At 46.3% G+C, this 25,741-nt stretch overlaps 1 protein-coding gene across 2 annotated transcripts in view; it reads right to left on the reverse strand.

Annotated features, from left to right (window-relative positions):
• The window catches only part of VGLL4 (vestigial like family member 4), a 162,920-nt gene extending 143,376 nt beyond the window's left edge, over positions 1 to 19,544 (reverse strand). Inside the window, exons 1-2 of one of the 2 annotated variants that reach the window (XM_050781505.1) lie at positions 19,177 to 19,544; positions 1,744 to 1,820 (exon numbers count right to left, since the gene is read on the reverse strand). In XM_050781505.1, coding sequence (XP_050637462.1) covers positions 1,744 to 1,807 — 64 coding nt within the window. In that variant the 5' untranslated portion in view covers positions 1,808 to 1,820; positions 19,177 to 19,544. Of the gene's footprint in view, positions 1 to 1,743; positions 1,821 to 18,203; positions 18,376 to 19,176 lie in introns of those variants that run through there. The other variant, XM_050781506.1, reaches the window with a different exon arrangement.
• Between the last annotated feature and the right edge of the window lie 6,197 nt (positions 19,545 to 25,741).

Consider the following 25,741-nt stretch of genomic DNA (forward strand, 5'->3'; position numbering starts at 1 on the left):
CACAGTGATGAGTGAGTTCTCACTTTATTAGTTCACTCAAGAGCTGGTTGTTTAACAGAGCCTGGCACCTCTTCCTCTTTCTTGCCCCTCCTCTCACATACGACATGCCTGCTCTCTGTCTCCTTCTGCCAGGAGTAAAGCTCTCTGAGGCCACCCCAGAAGCTAAGCAGACACTGGTGCCATGCTTGGACAGCCTACAGCACCATGAGCCAATTAAACTTCTTTTCTTAATAAATCACCCAGTTCAGGTATTCCTTTACAGCAATGTCAATGGACTAACACACGTGTTAATACAGAAGACTGGGAGAAGCACTATCAGAAGCCAACAATGTGCCAGGAGAGAGGGCATGGCAGCCCCAACCAGGAGTCAAAAGCTAATTAGTAAGCTCAGTACACACCACAGCCCATTAATCCTCATGAACACTTTGTAAGTAGGTATTGTTGCTCCATGTTACCAATGAGAAAACTAAGGCTTAGAAAAATAAAAGTCTAACAGCCAGTAGAGAGGCAGACCTCAGATTTTAAGGACATGCACTTGCTGTCTGCCAATCCATGAAGGACTAAACTGGAAGGAGCTCATCTTCGAGAACTTATAATGTACAAAACCTCAACCTAAATTTTTCGTTGTTATTAATATTTTAGTACTTAGAAAAAGAACTGTTCCTACATGAAACAGTAATTCTTACAATACTGTTTAGCAAGTAACCGTAACTTTGAACATTTAAAAATAAATATATTGTTGGATGAGCAGGCAAATCACTTTAAAATATTGTAGAATAATCTTCCAATATTGTTCCTTTCACCCATCCCTCAAACTACACTAATGAACATTTTTTTCTCCCAGTATTTGCTCTTTCTCAGCAATGCAAACATAATTTGCATGACTGTTTTCCATTATGACACATACTGTACAATTCCAATGACATAAATGACATTCGATGATTTTTTCCATCTCTAGCTCTCTACTAGTCAATTAGTCTATCAACTAACACATATTTATCTCAGCATCTGAGACACATAACGGGTATCTTCATTCCAGATCACTGACAGTCACCTGAGAAGGAAAGAATGACCTACAGTTAACAGTCCAAACTCTAGCATACAAAGTTAAAATACCAATTGTATTGGTATTTTACAATTGGTGGCTCACGTCTGTAATCCTAGCACTTTGGGAGGCTGAGGTGGATGGATCATTTGAGGTCAGGAGTTCGAGACCAGCCTGGCCAACATGGTGAAACCCCGTCTCTACTAAAAACACAAAAAAATTAGCTGGGCATGGTGGCAGGCACCTGTAATCCCAGCTACTTGGGAGGCTGAGGCAGGAGAATCACTTGAACCTGAGAGATGGAGGTTGCAGTGAGCTGAGACTGCAACACTGCAATCCAGTGTGGGTGACAGAGTAAGACTCCATCTCAAATAAATAAATAAAAAAACCAAAATACCAGTTAAATACCAGTACCCATACTTGAGTCCAGGAGTTTGACACTAGCCTGAACAACACAGCATGATCCCATCTAAAAAAAAAAAAAAAAAACAGTATCCATAGTTAAATGCCAGTGAAAAGACTTACATGTTTTTGAAAATACAAATGAGGATGTGAAGCTGTTATCTCTAAGGAAAACCACCAAAATTAATAGCAAATAGCCAGAAAACCACGTAGAGAAGCACGTAATTTTGTTATGGAGCAGGAGACAAGGGATCAATAAAGCACTTAAGCTATTTTATAATAGACTCCTCACTTACGTTTTTCGTCATCAGCATGCACCAGAGATGCTGCCCTGGACAAAACATCCAAGGGCGTCTCCATTCCTGGTTGGAGCCTAGAAGGAAAAAATAAAAGAGGAAAAAATAATTTAAACAGAATTCAAAAGACTCTTAGAATCCTAGTCATTAACAGAATGAGTCCTCAACCAAATGCAAATCATTCTTCTAAGGATGAAATTCTTCCCACATGAAGAAACAGGATGGGCTTGGTTCAGGGAGAGAGAAAAGGGTTAAATTCCATTTAGTCTACTAAGCTAAACTTTGCCAACTCCAGGAAGCAGCTGATGTCGCAACTAAAAGAAGGGATATTGTGAATATTCATGCCCATGTTATTTGGTGCTTATGTTTATGTGTATGCATAACATGCCTGTATAGACATGCCCAATGAAAGAAAGGTTTTCAGAACAAAGGCTGCTCTATGAACACAGCATCACTGCCAGTGAGGTGGTGATGCAGCTCAACAGAGGTGCAGCTTAACACACACCACATACTCATGGAAAGCTGTGTGAGAATCCCACTGGTAGGTTAAACAATATTTTAAGTCCAATAAGAATCTTTACGTTAAAATGTCACGTTTTGTATAATAGTACACAATCACCACCTATCATCAATTTATCGAGCATCATGTTTTTTAATAAGACTGGATTTTTATTGTTTCCTTAAATTACAGCATACTATAAAAGTTAAAACAGCAAAAGATTTAAAGTTGGAGGAAAGCCCTGGAAAACCAGAATGCTTTTGCCCAGTTTCCCTTTTCTGGGTTATTTAAACACACACACACGGTTACTGGCACATACACCCTACTAGCTCACCAACTGAGAAAAACAACTCCTTAACTGTACCACTTTACAGACACTTGGAATTTATTCAGCATTCTTCAACACTTATGGAGTACCTACTACGTATGCACCGGTCACAACATGTGGCAGACCAGCTTTTCTTTGTAATATTCATTCCTCAGGCCTCCAAAGAAACATTGATTCGCCATGCAAGGTAGCTCACGCCTGTAATCCCAGCACTTTGGAAGGCCAAGGCGGGCGGATCACTTGAGGTCAGGAGTTCAAGAGTAGCCTGGCAAACACGGTGAAACCCCATCTCTATTAAAATTACAAAAAATTAGGCTGGGCGCGGTGGCTCACGTCTGTAATCCCAGCACTTTGGGAGGCCGAGACGGGAGGGTCACCTGAGGTCAGGAGTTCGAGACCAGCCTGAACAACATGGAGAAACCCCATCTCTACTAAAAATACAAAAAAAATTAGCCGGGCATGGTGGCCCATGCTTGTAATCCCAGCTAATCCGGAGGCTGAGGCAGGAAAACCCAGGAGGCAGAGGCTGCGGTGAGCCGAGATTGAACCATTGCACTCCAGCCTGGGCAACAAAAGTGAAACTCTGTCTCAAAAAAAAAAAAAAAAGGAAAGGAAAAAAAGAAACATCGATCCCTGATCATGCAATATGACTTCATTAATTAAACATTAAATATCTAGGAGAAGCTCCAGGCAGGAAAAATAAGCAGGAGCTTCCAATCTGCATGGGAGACAGGCCACCAAGACATCTAGCTTAAGGCAGCATTCTTCCAAAGCATTCTGCACTGGGTGTTCATATTCTGTGAGAAAAAAAGTTTTTCTATGGTAAATAAAGTTGAGGAAGCCTGGAGTAAACCCAGCTAAGCAGCGTGTTTTCCTCCCCGTGCCTTTAATCTCCCGTTGTGGGGACAGATAGCCCTGCCTGCACACGCGAAACCTCGTAGACATCATGAGCCATTTTTAACCTGAAACGCATCTCAGGGAAACCTGGGGAAATATTGGGTTAGGGCAAAATGTGCCAAGCGTCAAAACAGTGCTAGAAACAAAGTCCTACAGAAATACAGATGAATTCTGAAAGGCTTTGTGAAGAAAACAGAACTTGAGCGGGGCCTTTGAAGAACGAATAGGAAAGTTCCTCCCCCAGAAGGGAAGAACAGAAGCAGAATCGGTTTAACAACATGCTGCCCAAATCGCCTACAAGAGTGAAACGGGGAGAGAAAGTAAGCGACAAGGATGGGAATTTAGACTGGGACCACATCGTGGAAGGACTGAGGGCTTTGACGGGACCCGGGCTTGACATGCACGAAGAAGCCACTGAAAACTCCGTCTGAGCAGAAAAGCGGCTTAGCCGTCCATGCGTTCTGGGCAAGTTATCCTGGCGGCACCACATGGAACGGAGTAGAGCTCGGGAAGCTGAGCACAGGGCGGACAACGGGAAAGCCAAAGCCGTGGACTGGCACGCAGAGGGCAGCGAGGGGCACGGGCACGGGAGCCGCGGGGACGCAGGAAAACGGAGAGGCGGAGCTCACTGAGCTTGGCAGGCAGAGAGGGGAGGGGAGGGCCATGGAAGACTAAGAGTGGCGGGGAGGCAACGACCTCCTAAACCACGCACACGTCTTCTTTTTCAGAGAAGGGAGAATGGGTAAAAGCAGAGGTCTAAGAGGGAAAACCTAATAGTGCTCACATTCCTGATCTTTGTAGAACAGAAAAGACCATCTCCTGAGAGGAAGGATTTGTGAACTTGTTCAACAATGGAGAAAACCAACAAGGGTCTGGAATTGACAGAAAAAATTTTGCTGAACTCCCAAGAACTAGGTAATATTCTCTTCACCCAAGCCCGTTTCCTATTCAGGAAAGATCTGGGTTTAAAATCTTGTGATTTGGTCGAGACCATCCTGGCTAACACGGTGAAACCGTGTCTCTACTAAAAATACAAAAAATTAGCCAGGCGTGGTGGCAGATGCCTGTAGTCCCAGCTATTGGGGAGGCTGAGGCAGGAGAATGGCGTGAACCCGGGAGACGGAGCTGGCAGCGAGCCGAAACCACGCCACTGCACTCCAGCATGGGTGACAGAGCTAGACTCCGTCTCAAAAAACAAAAAAAAGGGTCTTGTGATTAGGGGTAGCAACTGCTGATAAGCATCCTACTCTGCAATAATACAGCATTTAGACTTATAATTCTCTAAATTAATTTTACCCCATTAAGTTAAAGGACAATGCTTTCAAAATTCTAGACCTAAATAGATTAATACACATCTTAGGTTATATAAAGTATGCACAGAAACAAAATATCAAAGCATAAAAGCATCAAATGACATAAGGTAGACCCAGAATTCTAGCACAGTGGGAAGATTAGACATTTAGGTTTATACGGATGCTATGAAATCCTAAACCTCCTAAACCCCCAAGCAAATTACATTCGAAGTAGGTGGATAAGACAATGGGTGTTAAACGTTCATCCACAAGGCACCTGCCATCTGCTGCAACCTTATTAATGAAATCAACCAATGTTTATTATATAATTATTCTAAGCTCAGCAAAGTGCCCAGGAAAGGTTAAGGAGAAACAGAAGATAGATCTTGGCTTTCAAGGAGTCATGCTCTTGTTCAGAAACTAAAGTTTATAGGATAGGATAATGACAGGCAAAATTAAAAAGAGGATAATCAAAGACTAAATATGATTTAAAACTAAAATGGGTATTGTGTGATAAAAAGAGATGTATTTGCCTTGTACACATCTATTTTTTGTTTGGGGGTGCTTTGTGGATATGTGTGTGTTTCAAAAAGCCACTTGGAAAGTTTCCTTCCCCGGTTGCCCGCAGTCACTCTCCTCTCTGGCCTCCCTTACCTTCCTGGATCACACTGTGTTTCTGTATACTTCCTGGGTACAAGGACCCTGTCTTATCCCCAGTGCAGTCATTCTGAGTCAACACTCTGAGGAAAGGCACAAGGGCAGGAATGAGCACCTGGGACAGGTGGCCAGACCTGCCTGGTTAGAAGTGAAAATCCACGTTAAGAAGCAGCAGAAGCTAAATTCAGGTGAGCCTGATGCGGGTGGCCTTAGGAAAGAGCTGACAGCTGGCCTTCAGGTTTATACTTAATGTCATAGGTAACAGGCAGTTGTCATCATCTGTCCCTGAGCTGGCCCGTGACATGATGTTCACACTATTTTAGTTTAGAAGTTCCATGAGTCTAGGCACGTGGCTCACGCCTATAGTCCCAGCACTTTAGGAGGCTGAAGCAGAAGAATTGCTTGAGCTCAGCAGTTGGAGAACAGCCTGGGCAACATAGTGAGACCCTATTTCTACAAAAAAATTTAAAAAATAAAAAATGAGCTGGAAGTGGTGGCATGGGCCTATGGTCCCAGTTACTCAGGGAGCTGAGGTGGGAGGATCACTTGAGCATGGAGGGTTGAGGCTGCAGTGAGCCATAACTGCACCACTGCACTCCAGCCTGGGCAACAGAGCCAGATCCTGCCTCAAAAAAAAAAAAAAGAAGAAGAAGAAGAAAAAGAAGTTCTGTGTAGAATGGTTTGACTGGAGAGGGTGACTCCAGAAGTTACTGGAGGTGGATCAGTTTAGTGAGGCTTCTGTAGGAAGCAGGTGTGAGATAAGGACAATACAGATGGGAAATGAGGGACGGAGACCAAGCGTTATCTAGCCACAGAAGAACAAAGCAAAGGTGGAAGATAACAGTTATTTATTTTTTTTTTTTTGAGACGGAGTCTCGCCCTGTCGCCCAGGCTGGAGTGCAGTGGTGCGATCTCGGCTCACTACAAGCTCCGCCTCCCGGGTTCACGCCATTCTCCTGCCTCAGCCTCCCGAGTAGCTGGGACTACAGGCGCCCACAACCGCGCCCGGCTAATTTTTTGTATTTTTAGTAGAGACGGGGTTTCACCGTGGTCTCGATCTCCTGACCTTGTGATGCGCCCGCCTCGGCCTCCCAAAGTGCTGGGATTACAGGCGTGAGCCACCGCGCCCGGCCAAGATAACAGTTATTTAAAAAAAAAAAAAAAAAAAAGGTCTTCCAGGCAGGTGTGGTAGCTCAGCCCCGTAATCCCAGTGCTTTAAGAGGCCAAGGCAGGAGGGTCGCCTGGGCCCAGGAGTTCCAGACCAGCCTGAGCAACAGAGAAATTTAGAAATTTAATCATTTCTACAAAAGATTAAAAAATTAGCCGGGCACAGGGACGTACGTACACCTATAGTCCCAGCTACTCAGGAGGCTGAGGTGGGAGGCTGCCTTGAAGCCAGGAGGTCGACGCTGCAGTGAGCTATGATCACACCACTGCACTCCAGCCTGAGTGACAGGGTGAGACCCCATTTCTAAAAAACAAACAAAAAGTCTTCTGAATTTTATGTCTTATATACATCCTATCCACAGCACTACATAAACCCAATAAAACATATTGATAATGTGGGAGGAAAAACCATGGCTACAGTATTAGCTGGAGGATCACACCACATTGAGAGGCAGATCAGCATCATGATTATTTCAGCATCAAATTAGCATCAGGATTAATATGAATCCAGGTAAACCACTTCCAATCTATGTGACCCTGGGAAATGACAAACTCTGTGTGTCTATTTCCTCATCTGGAAAATGGGAATATTAATATTACCTCCCTCATACGGTTTTCTGAGAAGTGAATGGGCCTTAATATAGGTATTAAAATAATTATTTGCCAAAACATATGCAAATATATTAAATAAATCGCAAATGACAGTAAATGTACTGAAAATGACAGGGCACAGTCCACTACTTTAGCTAGCGTGATCTGGAAAGATTTCGCTGAAGAGATGAAAGGAAGTTGAGACCTAAAGAATGAGAGGAATTAGCCTCAGAAAGAGCAGGGAGGGTGGGGGAAGGTGGGAGACAACAGCACGTGCTGAGACCAAGACACAAAAGCTGGGCAGGTGATGTGGGGAGCAGCCAGGGTGGCTGCCCTGAAGTCAGCAAAAGGGAGACCTGAGGTGGGCAACATGGGGCCAGGTCACGTGTGCCTGGAGGGCCTGCAATGCTGAGATTTTATTTTAAGTCTGTGAGAAGTCCTGGAATAGCCCAAAAAGCTTTAAGCAGGGGGGTGACAAGTTTATTTTATTTCCTTTATGAACCATAAATTATATTCTACCTTGCACAAAAAAAATTATGCTGCATCTGAAAAACAAATCTAGGTCTATCCCAATAATGTCTTATTTCTGTGGCAGTTTTTACATTAGGATATAGTGATAACCAAAAATAATCCATTGAGGACCAGGCATGGTGGCTCACACTTGTAATCCCAGCACTTTGGGAGGCCAAGGCAGGCGGATCACTTGAGGTCGGGGGTTTGAGACCAGCCTCAACAACATGGTGAAACCCAGTCTCTACTAAAAATACAAAAATTAGCCAGGTATGGTGGTGATGGCACCTGTAATCCCAGCTACTCAGGAGGCTGAGGCAGGAGAACTGCTTGAACCTGGGAGGTGGAGGTTGCAGTGAGCCAAGATTGGGATACCACACTCCAGCCTGGGCAACAGAGTGAGATTCCATCTCAGAAAAAAAAATAATCATCATCCATTGAAATGCTGACACCTGGAACATAACACCATTTAAGTGAGAGGAGTGTGGCTCTAGAAAAAGATACAGAGGGCCAGGTGCAGTGGCTCATGCCTGTAATCCCAGCACTTTGGGAGGCCAAGGCGGGCAGATCACAAGGTCAGGAGTTCAAGACCAGCCTGGCCAACCTAGTGAAACCCCATCTCTTCTAAAAATACAAGAAATTAGCCAAGCATGGTGTTGGGTACCTGTAATCCCAGCTACTCAGGAGGCTGAGGCAGAAGAACGCTTGAACCTGAGAGGCGGAGGGCGCAGTGAGCTGAGATCGCACCACTGCACTCTAGCCCGGGCAACAGTGCGAGACTCTGTCTTTCGAAAAAAAAAAAAAAAACAGATACAAAGTACACTGTGTGCTCCACTGCACTGCAAACCAGTTTCTGGTCTATCCATTCACCTTTTTCATGGTTGTCAAATGTGAACATAATTCATCATGAATAGACATATATTTTGTTATGGATTTTGTTTTTCAGGTAATGGTCACATATTTTCTCTGCCAGTCCACATGCCTTTCCTCACACTCCCTTAGCCTCAATTAATATGTTCTTCCAAATAGCTAAAGGTTGAGAATTAGGGAAGAAGAGGTATCAATTTTAAAGCTACAAACACTTGGGGGCATTCAGTGCTAATGGCAAGCTCAGCTATAAATCTGACAGCCATTTTTTGGCCTTCCACAAAGAACTGTCCCTTTTTAGTCAACAAGGGGACACGAGTACCTATCTTGGTATGTTAGTCCGTTTTGTGTCACTATAAAGTAATACCTGAAGCTGGGTAATTTATAAGAAAAGTTAACTGGCTAACAGTAGACTGTATAAGCATGGTGCCAGCATCTGTTCAGTTACTGGTGAGACCTCAGGAAGCTTCCAATCATAATGGAAGGCAAAGCAGAAGCCAGCACATCACATGGCGAGGGCAGAAGCAAGAGAGGAAAGAAGGTGCCACATTCTTTTAAACAACCAGATTTCCCACGAACTACCAGAGAACTCAGCCATCACCAAGGGGATGGCACTAAACCATTCATGAGGGATCACTCCCATGATCCAACCTCTCCCGCCAGGACCCACCTCCAACACTGAGGATCACATTTCCACGTAACATTTGGAGGGGACAAACATCCAAATCAGATCACTTGGGAACAGCACTGTGGGGTATATTAGATTATATTGCTTTTCAAGCAAGGGAACACAACTCCTAAGATATGTTATGGAAGTTTTCCAAGAAGATTTGCACAATAAAAGCTACAGCACCAGGCATGTTCACTCCATGTCTGTCCCATGGCAGTGGCTAGATATGATATACTTTAGGTAAGAGTATGAGAACATGGAGCAACTACCTTTTCTAGATGTGGAGGCCAGGGGGGTGAGCATGGGAGGAATCACATTCAAATTGTCCAGTGTTCCTGTCACACACAGTAAAGGGTCAAAAGTCAGAAACAGACAGATATCACTATCCTGAAACACCTGATGGCCTCTCCAACTTCCAGATGCACACAATAAAATACCCTAATTTTTGTTGGCCCTGTTACATCATGAGCCCAAACTCTGGCCTCCCCAGGACCACTCCCTGAGCTAAAACCAACTTGGTCTCAGCTAATAATATACAATGGTAGGACAAACCCAAAAGTATGAACTATCACACCATGGCATGGGGTGTACTTCTTGGCCATTAAGAATTTAGAGATGTGGCCGGGCGCCATGGCTCACGCCTATAATCCCAGTACTTTGGGAGGCCGAGGCAGGCAGATCACTTGAGGTCAGGAGTTCGAAACCAGCCCGGCCAACGTGGTAAAACCGCGTCTCCACTAAAAATACAAAAATTAGCTGGGTGTGGTGGTGAGCACCTGTAATCCCAGCTACTCAGGAGGCTGAGGCAGGAGAATCACTTAATTCCGGGAAGTGGAAGTTGCAGTAAGCTGAGATCGCACCATTGTACTCAGCCTGAGCAACAGAGTGAGACTCCATCTCAAAAAAAAAAAAAGAATTTAGAGGTGGCCGGGCACAGTGGTTCATGCCTGTAATTCCAGCACTTTGGGAGGCTGAGGTGGGCAGATTACCTGAGCCCAGGAGTTTGAGACCAGCCTGGGCAACATGGCAAAACCTCGTCCCAATAAAAAATACAAAAATTGGCCGGGCGTGGTGACTCACGCCTGTAGCTGAGGCGGGCAGATCACAAGGTCAGGAGATGAAGACCATCCTGGCTAACATAGTGAAATCTCATCTCGACTTACAGTACAAAAAATTAGCCGGTCCTGGTGGCAGGCGCCTGTAGTCCCAGCTACTCGGGAGGCTGAGGCAGGAGAATCACATGAACCCGGGAGGCAGAGCTTGCAGTGAGCCGAGATCGCGCCACTGCACCCCAGCCTGGGTGACAGAGCAAGACTCTGTATCCAAAAAAAAAATAGACCAGGCGCGTTGGCTCACGCCTGTAATCCAAACACTTTGGGAGGCCGAGGCGGGCGGATCACGAGGTCAGGAGATCAAGACCATCCTGGCTAACACAGTGAAACTCTATCTCTACTAAAAATACAAAAAAATTAGCCAGGCGTGGTGGCGGGCGCCTGGTAGTCCCAGCTACTCCAGAGGCTGAGGCAGGAGAATGGCGTGAACCCGGGAGGCGGAGTTGGCAGTGAGCCGAGATCGCGCCACTGCACTCTAGCCTGGGAGGCAGAGCAAGACTCCGTCTCAAAAAAAAAAAAAAAAAAAAAAAAAAAATTAGCCAGGTATGGTGGCATACGCCTGTAGTCCCAGCTACTTGGGAGGCTGAGGCAGAAGGATGGCTTGAGCCTGGGAAGTTGAAGCTGCAATGAGCTGAGATCACGCCACTGTACTCCAGCCTGGGTGACAGAGGGAGACCCTGTCTCAAAAAAAAAAAAAAAAAAAAAAAAAAAGAATTTAGAGGTATTTATTGGGTATCTCCTCTATTAAAACACTGTATTTAGACATTACAAAAAAGGAAAAGTACACTCCATGCCCTTGAGCACCATACACCAAATACGGATGACACTGGGTGATACGCTGGCTGTCTGGCTCAGTGAGAAGGAAAACTGAAATGAGAACCAGATCAAATGTCACCATATTCTGGTGGCGACATGCAAGCACAGTTTCACGGTTTTAAATCCTCCACCTCTTTCTCCTCCCCAGGGTGTCCAGTGATGCCCCACCAAGTTCGTGCAGCACGTATTCTTCCTGTTAACATCCCATTCTCAGACCATCCCTCTCTGCTCTTCTTGCTAAAAATATCTCTCATTTGAGTCATCCTTTTTTCTTCTCGCACTTTACCATCTGTTAAGTCAACAGAGCCAGGACCTTAGCATCAGAGAGCCCAAGTTTGAGCCCTACTTTAAATCTTTCACTCATTCAGTCAACAATCCCTGAAAGCCTATTTTGCTCTAGGATTTGCCCTAGATGTCCAACACTAAGTGTGTGGGCCAGTCATTTACCTTCTCCAGGCCCTAGTTTCCTCCTTAAAGAAAACAGTAAAAAACACTGCCTAACTAACTTCAGATGATCACAAGCTTATCATGTGGATTAAACGATATAACTGAAAATGCCTTATAAACTAAAGAGAAAAACAAATTTTTTTAGTCTACCGCCACCATCTTCCAGGTGTATAGCATACATGTTTTCAAAATACATTCACATAAATGACCTCATTGGATTCTCACAATCAAATTATTACTTGGGCCAAATGGCCAAATATGATTATTATTTTTCTTCTCCAGATTAAAAAAAAAGAAAAACTGAGGCACCAAGAATGTAAGTGACTTCCTGAAGCAACTAAGACTAGAATTCAAGTCTCTCAATTCTCCCTCCAATACTATTTTTACTATTCTTAAGTTGATCGTGCTAAAGAGGTTTTAGTGACAAGCACAATTATTTAGCCTAGATCAAAGCAAACCTTGCATTGGCAACCATGACTTCTAGCCCTGTGCTCTTTCCCCTACACCTTGAGATACCTATCAGGCAATAATGTGACCGTTTCAACAGCGAGCAAGGGGAAGCAAGCCCTCACCTCTCCGGAACACGCAAACTATGGTATATTTGACATTCTTCTAACAGAGGTAGGCATGGAGTCACATTAATAGTAACCAAGGCAGGTAAGAAAAGAAGACTGTCACACCAGGTCAAATGATGCTGAGACTGTGGCCAACAACGACACCGGCAACAAACTGCCAAGACATAGCGGTTTCTGGGGCCACAGCTACGGAGGAGTCAAGCAAAAGCCCTGAGGACTCTGGGATCCAAGAATAGGTACAGTAGCAGGAAGGATGATGTCGACTTCGCCATGCTCAGGAAGACCTGTGGTCAAGCTCCAATGGCTAACTGTTAAGGTTCAGTGAGAACATTTTTAGAATTTCACCTTGGTGCTTGAAATTCACAACCTTAAATTGTATGTTACCTTTCTAAATAGAAGCCAGCCCTTATTCAAAATATTCTCTCACTAGTCATATTATCAAAGAAAGAGCATGAACAGACAGATCCTTTGCTATTCCAGCTTTCCTCATCGAGGCATGTCCGAAGCAGGTATAACTGACTCACGCTGCTGTAAGTTGAAGCATCAATGCCAGAAGAACTCGGCTGCTTCTGCTTGTGTCAAATTCCTTACTTCTACACATGATCACTCCTGAACGTTCATTAGAAGGCCAAACGTTCTAATATTTGAACAATACATCTGCATGTTCTACGTCTACTTCCTAAGAACTGTGTGTGTTTATATATATATAAAATATATGGGCCGGGCGCGGTGGCTCAAGCCTGTAATCCCAGCACTTTGGGAGGCCGAGGCGGGCGGATCACAAGGTCAGGAGATCGAGACCACAGTGAAACCCCGTCTCTACTAAAAATACAAAAAAATTAGCCGGGCGCGGTGGCGGGCGCCTGTAGTCCTAGCTACTCAGGAGGCTGAGGCAGGAGAATGGCCTGAACCCAGGAGGCGGAGCTTGCAGTGAGCCGAGATGGCGCCACTGCACTCCAGCCTGGGCAACAGCGTGAAACTCCGTCTCAAAAAAAAAAAAAAAAAAAAAAAAATATATGTATCTGCATAAAACCCCTATTTAGGATTTTTTCAGGTACCTGCCAACCTCAAGTGTGAGACCCAGATCACACCCTTTCCATAGGGCTTAGCAGCCCTCCTGTGAAACCTCTGCAGGAGGCAAGTCTACAGGCTAGGCAGCCATCAATCTCTTACCCTCCAATGTAGGCTGGAGGCTGTATAGCAGGAACAGGTAACCTTAGGTGCCTCCCCCTCCCATGACCTCAATAGAAAGTGAGACCCCCATTAACTCAGACCAAATAAAGGGCTAACACTCTGGATGGAAACCCTGAACGAATGCTCTGCTCAACCACTCGAGGTTTCCTGATGCTAACATGGCTCAGGGCTTGAGTCTATGGGACTTCTCACCCCTGCGGGAGGGCAGGGGTACGATATTTAGTCATCACTACCCTGGCAACGGGAGCTAGCAGATAGTGCCACCACACGGTGACAAAAATCCTCAGTTATTGCAATACAGTTTGATATCAGTGTAAACTATGCAAATGCACAGACTGCATGAAAGTTGATCATGTACCCAGTGAGGGACATCTATACAGGCTCTGGGCTGCAAAACCCAACTTACATTACAACACATTTCATGGTCCTATGCAATGCTGCCTGATGCTGGTGCAAAATTCTTACTGCTGGCTGAAGTCCACCCATCTCCCTAAACTGTCCCATGGAAAGTGACTATATGGTGGGCCCACACTGAAACCACTCTATGTAAGGGGGACAAATAAAAATCAGTCTGAACTTTCTGAGCAGACCACCAATTCCCAACATTTTTCAACATTGTTGTCAGCCCAAATAAAAATGATGCCAGGCACGGTGGCTCACACCTGCAATCCCAGCACTTTGGGAGGCCAAGCCAGGTGGATCACTTGAGGCCAGAGGTTCAAGACCAGCCTGGCCTACATGGTGAAATCCCATTTCTACTAAAAATACAAAAAATAAAATAAAATAAATAAATAAAAATACAAAAAAAGAAAACGATGAACCATGCTTTCCTTTCTCATTTTAGGATATTATGAATCTCTCTCTCTTCATATTCAAGACCTCAGCCTTATACAGCAAGGCATATGAAATAACAGAAACTCTTTGGCATTTTTAGTTTACTCTGGATAAGCCTGCTCTTGCATTTATTTTATTTGAATACTTAAAATTTGAATACTTATTTGAATAGTTAGTATTTCCTATTCACAAGTGCTAAAGTGACACATATTCTTAGGGACCTGTTACTCCCAAGAATAAAAGATGAATTTGCATCACAGCCCAAGTTAGCAAGCTTCCCAGAACAGCCCAGGTCTAACTCTCCATTGTTCCAAAATCAAATCTCAGCTCTCAGCCTATTAAAGTCTACATAAAGACATCTAATTCATGCCACAGTGCAACATTAGGTAGCACTGTAGCACTGTAGTTATCACTGTCAGTAAATATTATCAGTCCTTTTTTTTCTTTGAGACAGAGCCTTGATCTGTCACCCAGGCTGGGGTGCAATGGTGCAATCTCAGCTCACTGCAACTTCCGCTTTTCGGGTTCAAGCCATTCTCCTGACCCAGCCTCCCCAGTAGCTGGGATTACAGGTGCCTGCCACCATGCCCGGCTAATTTTTGTATTTTCAGTAGAGACAGGGTTTCACCATGTTGGGTAGGCTGGTCTCAAACTCCTGACCTCAGGTGATCCACCTGCCTCGGCCTCCCAAAGTGCTGGGATTACAGGTGTGAGCCACTGTGCCTGACCTAGTTCTTGTTATTCATAGTAGCTGTGTTCTATAAAATCTCTGCGAACACTGAATTAGTGAATATTGAACCACCATTCCTAGGGGAAATAAAAGTGAGATTCCTTCCAGCTTCTGGTCACATTTTTGCAAACTGATCAAAACACAACCTTGTTTTATGTATGTTTCTGTTTAAAGACACCTTATTTAATATCTATTGTTGATTAATTAATGTTGAACTCAAGGCCAACAGCACTGTAACTCAAGCCTGAATGAAGCTCATCTAACATATATATTTTCTCCATGAGGCTCATCACAGCCTTCTTGGCTGAGGAATATTAGACAGCAATTTAGGACCATACTTGGGGGCCACTATAAACAGCAAAATCCCCAACGAAAAGCACAAAAATGGGCAGGGTGCGGTGGGTCACGCCTGTAACCCCAGCACTTTGGGAGGCCAAGGCAAGTGGATCACCTGAGGTCAAGAGTTTGAGACCAGCCTGGCCAACATGGTGAAACCCTGTATCTACTAAAAATACAAAAATAAGCCAGGTGTTGGGGCGCAGGCCTGTAGTCCCAGCTACTCGGGAGGCTGAGGCAGGAGAATCACTTGAAACAGAATCACTTGCAGAATCACTTGAGAATCACTTGCAGAGCCGAGATCGAGCCACTGCACTCCAGCCTGGGGGACAGAGTAAGACTCCATCTCAAAAAAATAAAAATAAAAATAATTTAAAAATAATAAAATAAAACAAATTTGCAATCTAGTTCTTACAGTATTAGCTTTCTTTTTGGCGGGGGGGGGTTAATGTGGAGAGATCCTAAATGCTACAGATTAGCAGCATTCACTTTACTGTTCTATTAAACACCCACCCATAGCTTCATTAGCTTTAGATGAGCTCCCTGAAAGAAGCACAAATGAGCCTCAGTTAACATACCTCCAGGAAATTTCTTCATGCACACAAACAAAAAACTTTCTCTTTCACCAGGTTCTCATAGCTGCAACAGGTCATCTCACACAGGCAATAAGCAGACACATTGGTATGTTAAAATCACCACACTGTCACAATTTCAGTGACAATAAAATTTTCCCGTGTATTTGATTTTTCCCTCCTGAACTTACAACTTTTAGTACTTTTGTTAAGTCATGTTCAAAGTTACAAAACAACTTTTATTGTTAACCTACTCATTATTTTACTAAGGCAAATTAAAAGCTGCACAGCAAAACTCTCCAAGAGAGATACCTAGAAGAGACACGAAATAAAATCTCCCTTTGGATTTGTTTTGGCAACCACCAGAGACTGGTAACAAGGCTGCCTCCATAAGGGGTTAAAAGGAATTTCCCACTGCAGAATTTATTTATTTATTTATTTATTTTTTCTTTTTTTTTTTGGTACAGTTGGGAGCCTGGAGTCTCTTTGTTGTCCAGGCTGGTCTGGAACTCCTGGCCTCAAGCGATCCTCTTACCTCAGCCTCCCAAAGTGCTGGGATTACAAATGTGAGACACTGTGCCCGCCCAGAATATTTAAAAGTGAAAGTTTTTACATAATTATGTCTGTAAGAAGTGTTAAAATCTTCAGATAAAGTCATAATTTTAAATCAGTTGGGGGATAGCAGTAACAACTGTGTTTATGTAGGTCTTTCAAAGCTTCAAAGAGTTTTTATAAATAACACAAAATACTTTCAAAGCACATTATTCTCTGTAATTCCCGAAACTCTGTGATGTATTGGAATTGATATTATCACCCTTTTACAAAGGAAAATAAAACACAAAGTTTGAGTACGAGTAACTTATTTCTGGTCATAAAGCTAGTGGGTGACATTGATAGGACTAGAACTCAAGTCTCCAGAAATAATAACCCAGAGCTGTTTTTACTACAACATTCACAGTTTTGGAATGTAGTTCATAGTTATTTATAGCAGAATTATCTTCTTAATTGTATTGTTTTGGTCAACATAAAAATTAGTTAGCATTCCCTTCCAAATGGAAAGCAAAGGCAGGCTGCCCAGAAGTGTGAAAAAACGGTGGCAGGGGAAATTAGCCTGGGATTAAAATTTTGCCAAAGTTAAACAACGAATTGAAGGGTTTACATCATTTCCACCGTGGGAGAGATGACTTTTCAGGCCAGATGTAACAGGAAATACAAGAAAAAATTCAAAACTGTCTTGAGTGTAAGACAAGAAACTTCTGAATCAAGTATTTCTAAACCCTTTATTTAAATTGAGAGCATTGGGACTTAGAGATAATAAATAACTTGTCCCAAGATCACACCACAGGGACAGCCTTACTGCTCCAACCCCAAAGGTCTCCTTAAACTGCCCACTCTACTCCCCTCCCAGTCATGCGCAGACTCTTCATTAGATGCAAGCAGGAAACAATGAACAGTACAAGTCCGTGGACTCAGCGAGAAGAGAAAGAGTTAAAGTTTGGTATGCTAACATGGTATGCAAAACTGACCTTCAAATCCTAATAGGCAAATTAATATTTTTTTTTTGTCTTTGACTATTTAGAGGAAACAACTGCCAGACTCCTTCTGAGTCGAAGTAGGCTTGGGCATAGAACAAGATAGTAAAACTCCACAAACTGGGAGACAGTGCCTTTCAAATAGAGGGGCAACCAGCTGTTGATAAATCCCAGTAGAGCCGCCTCCACTTCCCCAACACCCCTACCCTCCCGCGCCAGGCTGCTGGTTCTTATTAATCACAGAGAAGGGACTACAACTAGCAAACATACAGCACCAACGATCAAAGTGAAACCGATTTTTTAATCATCTAACTTAAACAGATGAACACATGCCAGCAACGTACATAAATACTATTAGCCCTAGCAAGCACTGTCTTCATAACCTAAGACAGTTAAATGTCTCAGGGTGAGGAATCAAAGCAGACTTCAAGCAAAACAAAAAGCGAACAGCCCTGTGCTCTTCGGCGAGGCCTGCACTGGGTGCAGGGAGAGTGTGCAGTCCTGTTTTGGGGAGGGGGCAGGAAGCACACGAAGAGGACGATGCGCCTTCCCGCAGTCCACATCACAGCCTTCCCTGAGGCCAGCGGGGACCGCGGGGATGCCGGACGCGGGCCTCCTCGCCCGCCCCGCGCCTCCGACTCCCAGGACGTCCTCCGGGAGCCTAGGCTCTTCCGCTCCCATCGGCGCCTCCCGAGCGGCCCGGCGAGGACCCGCCACCTCTTCCCTGCCGCAGGGCATCCCGGTTCTGCTCCGACAGCCCACCCCAAGGGCCCCCTCAGGCCGGCCCTCGCCCAGCCCGGGTCCCGCCCCGCCGACCGGGTCAACCGCACTCACCGCCCGGCGGCTCTGGGCGCGCCCGCCTCGGGCCGGCCTGGCCCTGCGGGGGACCCAGGGGCGGGGACGGGACCTGGGCACGCGGGGCGCACCCCAAGGGCGCGCAGACGCACAGGCGCGCTCGCGCCCGAGCCCCCGCACGGGCCCCCGCCAAACACGCACACGCACACGCACGCGCGGGCCGGGCAGGCAGAAGCGAGCGCGAGAGCGCGAGGAATCCCTGGAATGAGGCACCGCCCACCCTGAGCAGGGCTCCGCCAGGCCAGCCAGGCCACGCCCTCGGTCACGCCCCCCCCACGGAGCAGGTGGGGGCTGAGCCCAGGTGAGCCGGGAGGGAGACAGGGGCGGGGCCTCCCGCGGCCGGGAGCGGCCGCTTTCCCTCCCCCGCCAGCTGCGAGCCCGGTGCCAGCTCGCACCTCCCCGGCCGATGCCGGCGCGCTGGGGCAGTGAGGTTTGCCGGGGCGGGCGCTCCCGAGAGGCGCCAGCGGGCAGGGCGCATGGACATGGCGCACACTGCTGTGGACACGGCATCTCGCACGCCCCCGGCCCCCGAGGCCCCGCCAGGGGACACAGCTCCGTGCAAATGTACAAACACAAACGCACATTTTGTGCGTGCCCAGATGCCCGCCGCGCTCCCCACGCGCGCACAGTAGGTCCCCGCTCCCGGGGGACAGCGCACGGGACGCCGACGTTCACAGTCCAACCAGACCCGTCCCGAGGACCTGCTGCCCTTCCCGCCACACACAGCCCGCCAAGTGCCCGGAGTTCAACCGAACCTGCGGCACCCATGCCGCCCTCCGCTTCCCCCGGCTCGCCGAGCAGCCAGGGAAGGGTGCACCACCCGCCCGCGCCGGGTCGCCGTCCACACCCGCTCACCCGCGGAACGCGGCGCACCAGCCGTCCCCCGCCTCCCGGGCCCCGTCGGCACCCGCATGCCCGAGCCGCGCTCCCCGACGGGCCGACGGCCACGCACCTGAAGGGACAGGTCACACCGGCTCCGGGAGGGGCTGCTCAGCGCCACTGCGCTCAAAACGGCCGCGGCGGTCCAGGGCGCTCCGACGCCGCTCGGTTTCCTCCCATTACAGCATGTTGCACTCCTGCGCTGCACTTCACACTCGCACTAGCACACGCACACGCGCACAACTCCAGGCGCTCGGCGGCGTCCTTCCCCCGCCTCGCCCGGAGGAGGAAGTCCTAGTAAATCAAAACAGGCTGGGAGGGAGGGAGATCGGAGTGGAAAGAGTCCCCTTCAGCCGCTCACACACCAGTGTTTGCTGTGTTTGGCAAACTCCTGGCGTCCACAACCCGGCCTACTCTGAAATGTGCCCGGGGAGGGGCAGGGAGGAGGAGGTAAAACGTTTCTAATTGGCGCAGGTTCTTATTACAGCAGCAGGGCAGACATGTGACCACGAAAAGAAAAGGCCTGTCTTTAATTTTTTCCTGTCTTTCTCTGGGGATTTGGTGGTGGGGGTCGGGGGATAGAGGCCTGATACCCGCCCCCCGCCATCCCCAGCAACCCTTGCCCTATTGTTTTCTTGTACTGCCACAATTAAGAAAACATTTGCTTAACATATCCAGCCGCTAACTTCATAAAATAAATAGAGACTGGACTTCCTCTGGTTTGCTTTAAAAGGCTTCATGTTGCTTGCCTTCTGGCTGTTCTCAAACCTCAGTCATTATTAGGAGCCCCTACTGTAAGGGCTTTCCCTGGGAGAGGGCTCTGCTGAAAGGGAATGATAACAATGAAAACAAATTCCAGCTTACATTCGTGCTGGAAAAAAGAAAATGCTTTGCAGTTTTCAAACTGTTTTCCCATCTGTTGCCTCATCTGATCGTATCAAGGAACAGCACGGTGTCTCACCGGATCTTAGCCCCTGTTGGATATGCAAAGACAGGTACGCATAGTTCCATGTTTCAGTCAGATTAAATGGTTTACCTAAAGCAGGTGGAGGTGTTGCCCGAATCTTGGAGCCCCTTGTGAAATGTACTCTCCTCCAGTCCATACAGGGCCCCTGGAGATGGAACAACCCAACTGACAAGTCAACCTAGGCATAGACACGCCCCCTGGCTTTCCTGATTCCTGGATTAAAATTCACAGATTAAAGCTCGGAAGGTTCCCAGTCTTCCCAAAGATATTCTTACATAGACTCTGTTTTAGTCCATCAGTAGTCTCGGACTAAGAAAAGGGAAATCCTGAGAAAGACTGTAAATATGAGATTCATCCTGCCAAACTCAGACAGGGAATGAGGAAGAAATGAGGGCTGCCTGGGCAGATTCCAGGAAATATGGTAAGACAGAAAAAGGGTTTTAGATTCAGACAGAATTTGAATCCAAACTCTGCCTCTATTTGTTATAGGATTTGGGGCAAGTTATCAAACCTCAGTTTTCTCATCTGTAAAACAGAGATAATGCTGCTTACTTCGAAGAGCTGGTGCAGGGTTCAAGGCTTCGCAGGGATGTTTAATAAATATTCACATCTTCCTTCTCCTCTGACTTATATCCAGTCCACCTGGGCACCTTATAAACAGGAAAATGAAATGCCCAGACAATGCAAATGAATAATGATAACAATAATAGTACAACTGCATATTTATAAAGATGGCCCAAGGTTTACAAAGTGTTCCCACATATTATTATCTCATTTGATCTTTATGACAACATTGCCATTTGCTTGCTGCTAAATGATTTCCATTTTGGGTCAGTGTGGAGGTCCCAAAGCTGCCTCTTTAATTTCCATCACTGCTTGTAGTGAACCTTACTCGGCAGATAAATCATGGGGACAGAGGACCTTTTCTCATGGATGTGACCAATCTTCGGCCTTTGCAAGGATTAATCTCACTCTCTGCCTTACATCAGCATTAGCATGACTTAGCCCTGGCAATATCTAAGCCTGCTCCTTTTAGTCTTGTCTCTTTTAGTTGTGCAAAGGAGAGACACACTCAAGTTACCACTGGAAGAAAAGGGGGTTGTTGGGCCAGGCGCGGTGGCTCGTGCCTGTAATCCCAGCGCTTTGGGAGGCTGAGGTGGGCAGATCATGAGGTCAGGAGATTGAGACCATCCTGACTAACATGGTGAAACCCCATCTCTACTAAAAATACAAAAAATTAGCCAGGCGTGGTGGTGGGCGCCTGTAGTACCAGCTACTCGGGAGGCTGAGGCAGGAGAATGGCCTGAACCCCAGAGGCGGAGCCTGCAGTGAGCCGAGATCACACCACTACACTCCAGCCTGGGTGACAGAGCGAGACTCCGTCTCAAAAAAAAAAAAACAAAAACAAACAAAAAACAAAGAAAAAGGGGGGTTGTTGTAAAGGTCTAAGGGAACTGGAAGTCGAACATGGCAAACACACAGAATATTATACAGTAACCTAAATTAAAATGACTTACAGTGACCTGCAACCATACGGGTGCATCTTGACAATATTAACTGAAAAAAATAAGTCCCAAAAGATTACATACAGCCTAATACTCTATTTGTAATGTTAAAAATAAAATTAAAAATAATTTTAGCAGTACATATATCTGCAATAAAATAATATAAAAAATAAGTCAGGGCCAGCCTGGCCAACATGGCGAAGCCCATCTCTACTAAAAATACAGAAAAAAAAAAAAATGGCCAGGCATGGTGGCTCACACCTGTAATCCCAGCACTTGGGAGGCCAAGGTGGGCGAATGACGAGGTCAGGAGTTCAAGCCTAGCCTGGCCAACATGGTGAAACCCTGTCTCCACTAAAAATACAAAAATTAGCCAGATGTGGTGGCACGCTCCTGTAATCCCAGCTACTCAGGAGACTGAGTCAGGAGAATTGCTTGAACCTGGGAGGCTGCAATGAACCGAGATCATGCCATTGCAGTCCAGCCTGGATGACAGAGTGAGACTCCATCTCAAAACGAAAAACAAAAAATTAGCTGAGCATGGTGGCGCGCACCTGTAGTCCCAGCTACTCAGGAGGCTGAGGCAGGAGAATCACTTGAACCCAGGAGGCAGAGGTTGCAGTGAGTCGAGATCGCGCCACTGTACTCCAGCCTGGGTGACAGAGCTGAGTCTCAAAAAAAAAAAAAAAAAAAAAATTGAGGAGATGATGATGCCAGGATTATACCTGGGTAGGGGTGGGGGCAGGCATGGGATCGGATGGGAGAAAACCATTTGGTTAAACCCTGTTGTCTACGTCCTAGCTTGGTAGGTTCACAGGTTCTCTATTAAAAATAACTACTTAGGCCGGGCACAGTGGCTCATGCCTATATTCCCAGCACTTTGGGAGGCCAAGGCGGGAGCATTTCTCGAGCTCAGGAGCTTGAGACCAGCCTGGGCAACATGGCGAAACCCTGTCTCTACAAAAAATCCAAAAATTAGCTGGGCGTGGTGGCACATCCCTGTAGTCCCAGCTACTTGGGAGGCTGAGGTGGGAGGATCACCTGAGTCCAGGAGGTTGAGGCTACATTGATCTCTGTTGATACCACTACATTCCAGCCTGGGCGACAGAGTGAGACCCTGTCTCAAAAAAAAAAAAACTTCTTTTTTTTTTTTGAGACGGAGTCTCGCTCTGTCGCCCAGGCTGGAGTGCAGTGGCGCGATCTCAGCTCACTGCAAGCTCCGCCTCCCAGGTTCACGCCATTCTCCTGCCTCAGCCTCCCGAGTAGCTGGGACTACAGGCGCCCACAACCGCGCCCGGCTAATTTTTTGTATTTTTAGTAGAGACGGGGTTTCACCGTGGTCTCGATCTCCTGACCTTGTGATGCGCCCGCCTCGGCCTCCCAAAGTGCTGGGATTACAGGCGTGAGCCACCGCGCCCGGCAAAAAACTTCTTAAGTGTTGGTTGTACAGTAGTGTGAATGTACTCAATGCCATACTGAACTAAACACTTCAAAATGGTTAAAGTGGTACAATTTATGTTATGTATATTTTACCACAAGTTTAAAAAAATGTATAAGGAACATAACTGGGCAAATCAAAAAGAAAACAATACTACTTAAGTCGCTAATAAATAAAGGTAGGCTGTACATAGACCACTGATGAGAATATATTTCAACCCAAGGATTTTATAAATGCGCCAGAAGTGTATTTTAAAAACAAAATAATCAAGGGGTTGTCTGAGTGGAGGTAGCAAAGACACAAGATTGGCCCAGATCGTTGTTGAAGCTGAGTGATAGGTGCAGAGAGGGGTGTTGAGGTAGTTCCTCAGTGGGGGATGGGGGGGTTACACTACTCTATCTGCTCTTACATGTTTGGATTGTTTCATAATAAACATTTTATTTTATTTTATTTTTGTTTTTTTATTTATTTTTGAGATGGAGTCTCACTCTGTGGCCCAGGCTGGAGTGCAGTGGCACAATCTCGGCTCACTGTAACCTCCGCCTCCCGGATTCAAGCGATTCTCCTGCCTCAGCCTCCTGAGTAGCTGGGATCACAGGCATGCACCACCATCCCAGCTAATTTTGTATTTTTAGTAGAGATGGGGTTTTACCATGTTACCCAGGCTAGTCTCAAACTCCTGACCTCAGGTGATCAACCCACCTCAGGCTCCCAAAGTGCTGGGATTACAGGCATGAGCCACCACACCTGGCCTATTTTTTATTTTTATTTTATTTATTTATTTTTCTGAGATGGAGTCTCACTCTGTCACCTAGGCTGGAGTGCAGTGGCATAATCTCAGCTCACTGCAACCACCACCTCCCAGGTTCAAGCAGTTCTCCTGCCTCAGCCTCCTAAGTAGCTAAGATAGCAGGCACCTGCCAGCATGCCCAGCTAAGTTTTGTATTTTTAGCAGAGACGGGGTTTCACCATGTTGACCAAGGTGGTCTCGAACTCCTGACCTCAAGTGATCCTCGGTCACCTCCCGGACTCAGGTGATTCTCCACCTGTAACTCCCAATGTGCTGGGATTACAGGTGTGAGCCACCGCACCCGGCCCTGTTTCACAGCAAAACATTGTAAAAAGGAAAAGGAAAAAAAGTGCAGAGTCTGGAAGGACACGTTGTGGCTGTGTTGTGCTTTCACCCATGGACTACACATCTTCTCAGTTTCCCTTTCACTCTGTTTCTTTGTGCATCTTCCTCAATCTAGTTCTTTCTCATCTCTCTGCCAAGGACTTTCCTCACAGCTTTGGCTCCCTTATTACTATCTCTATTACTCCTTTTAGCTTTTGCCCCCATAGGTAACTGACTCCTTCCATATCTTCATAGTTCAAATTGCTCAAAGAATCTGATTCTTCTCTTTCTTCTTCCTCTTCTTCTTCCTCTTCCTCCTCCTTTTTCCTCTTCTTCCTCTTCCTCTTATGCTTCCTCCTCCTGCTCCTCCTCCTCCCCCTCCTCTTCTCCTCTCTCCTCTTCTCCTCCCTCCTTCTTCTCTTCCCTCCTCTTTTTCTCCCTCCTCCTTCTCCTCCTTCTCCTCCCTCTCCTCCTTCTCCTTCTCCTCCCCCTCCTCCTTCTCCTCCTCCTCCTTCTTTTCCTCCTCCCCCCTTCTCCTTCTCCTCCTTCTCCTCCTCCTCCTTTATTTTCTTCTTCTCCTCCTCCTCTTCCTCCTTCTTCTTCTTCTCACTCTGTCACCCAGGCTGGAGTGCGGTGGCACGATCTCAGCTCACTGGAAACTCCACCTCCCAGGTTCAAGCAATTCTCCTGCCTCAGCCTCCCAAGTAGCGGGGATTACAGGCACATTCCACCATGCCTGGCTAATTTTTGTATTTTTAGTAGAGATGGAGTTTCACTATGTTGGCCAGGCTGGTCTTGAACTCCTGACCTCAAGTGATCCTCCCGCCTCAGCCTCCCAAAGTGCTGGGATTACAGGCATGAGCCACTGCACCCGGCCAGGTTCACTCATTCTTATTCCCTGCCCATAGCAGACATTAATAATCAATCTTGACACTTTGTCACTAAGCCTCAACCGTGCTGCTAGAGCCCTTCTCAAGAGAGGGCTCCAGGCAGAGCACGTGCTCAAAAGGAAACCTGTTTGCCAAACCTGATCTGGTCTCAGCTCCCCACAGAGGGGGAGAACCTGGAAGATGCAGAGGTATAGAATAACTCACTGTGTCACCTAGAGAGGGGTCTGAACTAGAACCCACATCTTCTGATTCCTCAGTGCTTTTTTGGAACAAGTTGGAGTGAAGAGAAGAAAACAGGAGAGATTCATGAAAGTACATCATAAGCAAAGGGATATGGAGTAGAAAAACACATTTTCCACAGCCAGGGTAGTGCAATGAGGGGAATAGTAGAAGTCTATATGTACTATGAGCAGTTCAGATTGGCAGCTGTTGATATTCCCCTTATTTGTCCCTTAGAAGTATGACATGGGAGGACAAACTAGAATATAAACTACTTATTGGCAATTGACGTGGAAGGGAAAAGTTTTTTTAAACCATTCACCCATTGAAGAGCCTTAAGAAATCGTTAACTGATGAACTGAACGCCTTAACTCCTTCCACACGTGGCACTGGTTGTGGCCATCTTAGAGCCAGTCCACCCCACGCCTGCATGGACCAGGTTTCTCATCACTGGACTGTGCTTGACTTCACTGACCCTTATGGGTGTGTGGCTTCCAGGGAGATC

Source organism: Macaca thibetana, chromosome 2, assembly GCF_024542745.1.
Source record: "Macaca thibetana thibetana isolate TM-01 chromosome 2, ASM2454274v1, whole genome shotgun sequence".
Taxonomy (NCBI): domain Eukaryota; kingdom Metazoa; phylum Chordata; class Mammalia; order Primates; family Cercopithecidae; genus Macaca; species Macaca thibetana.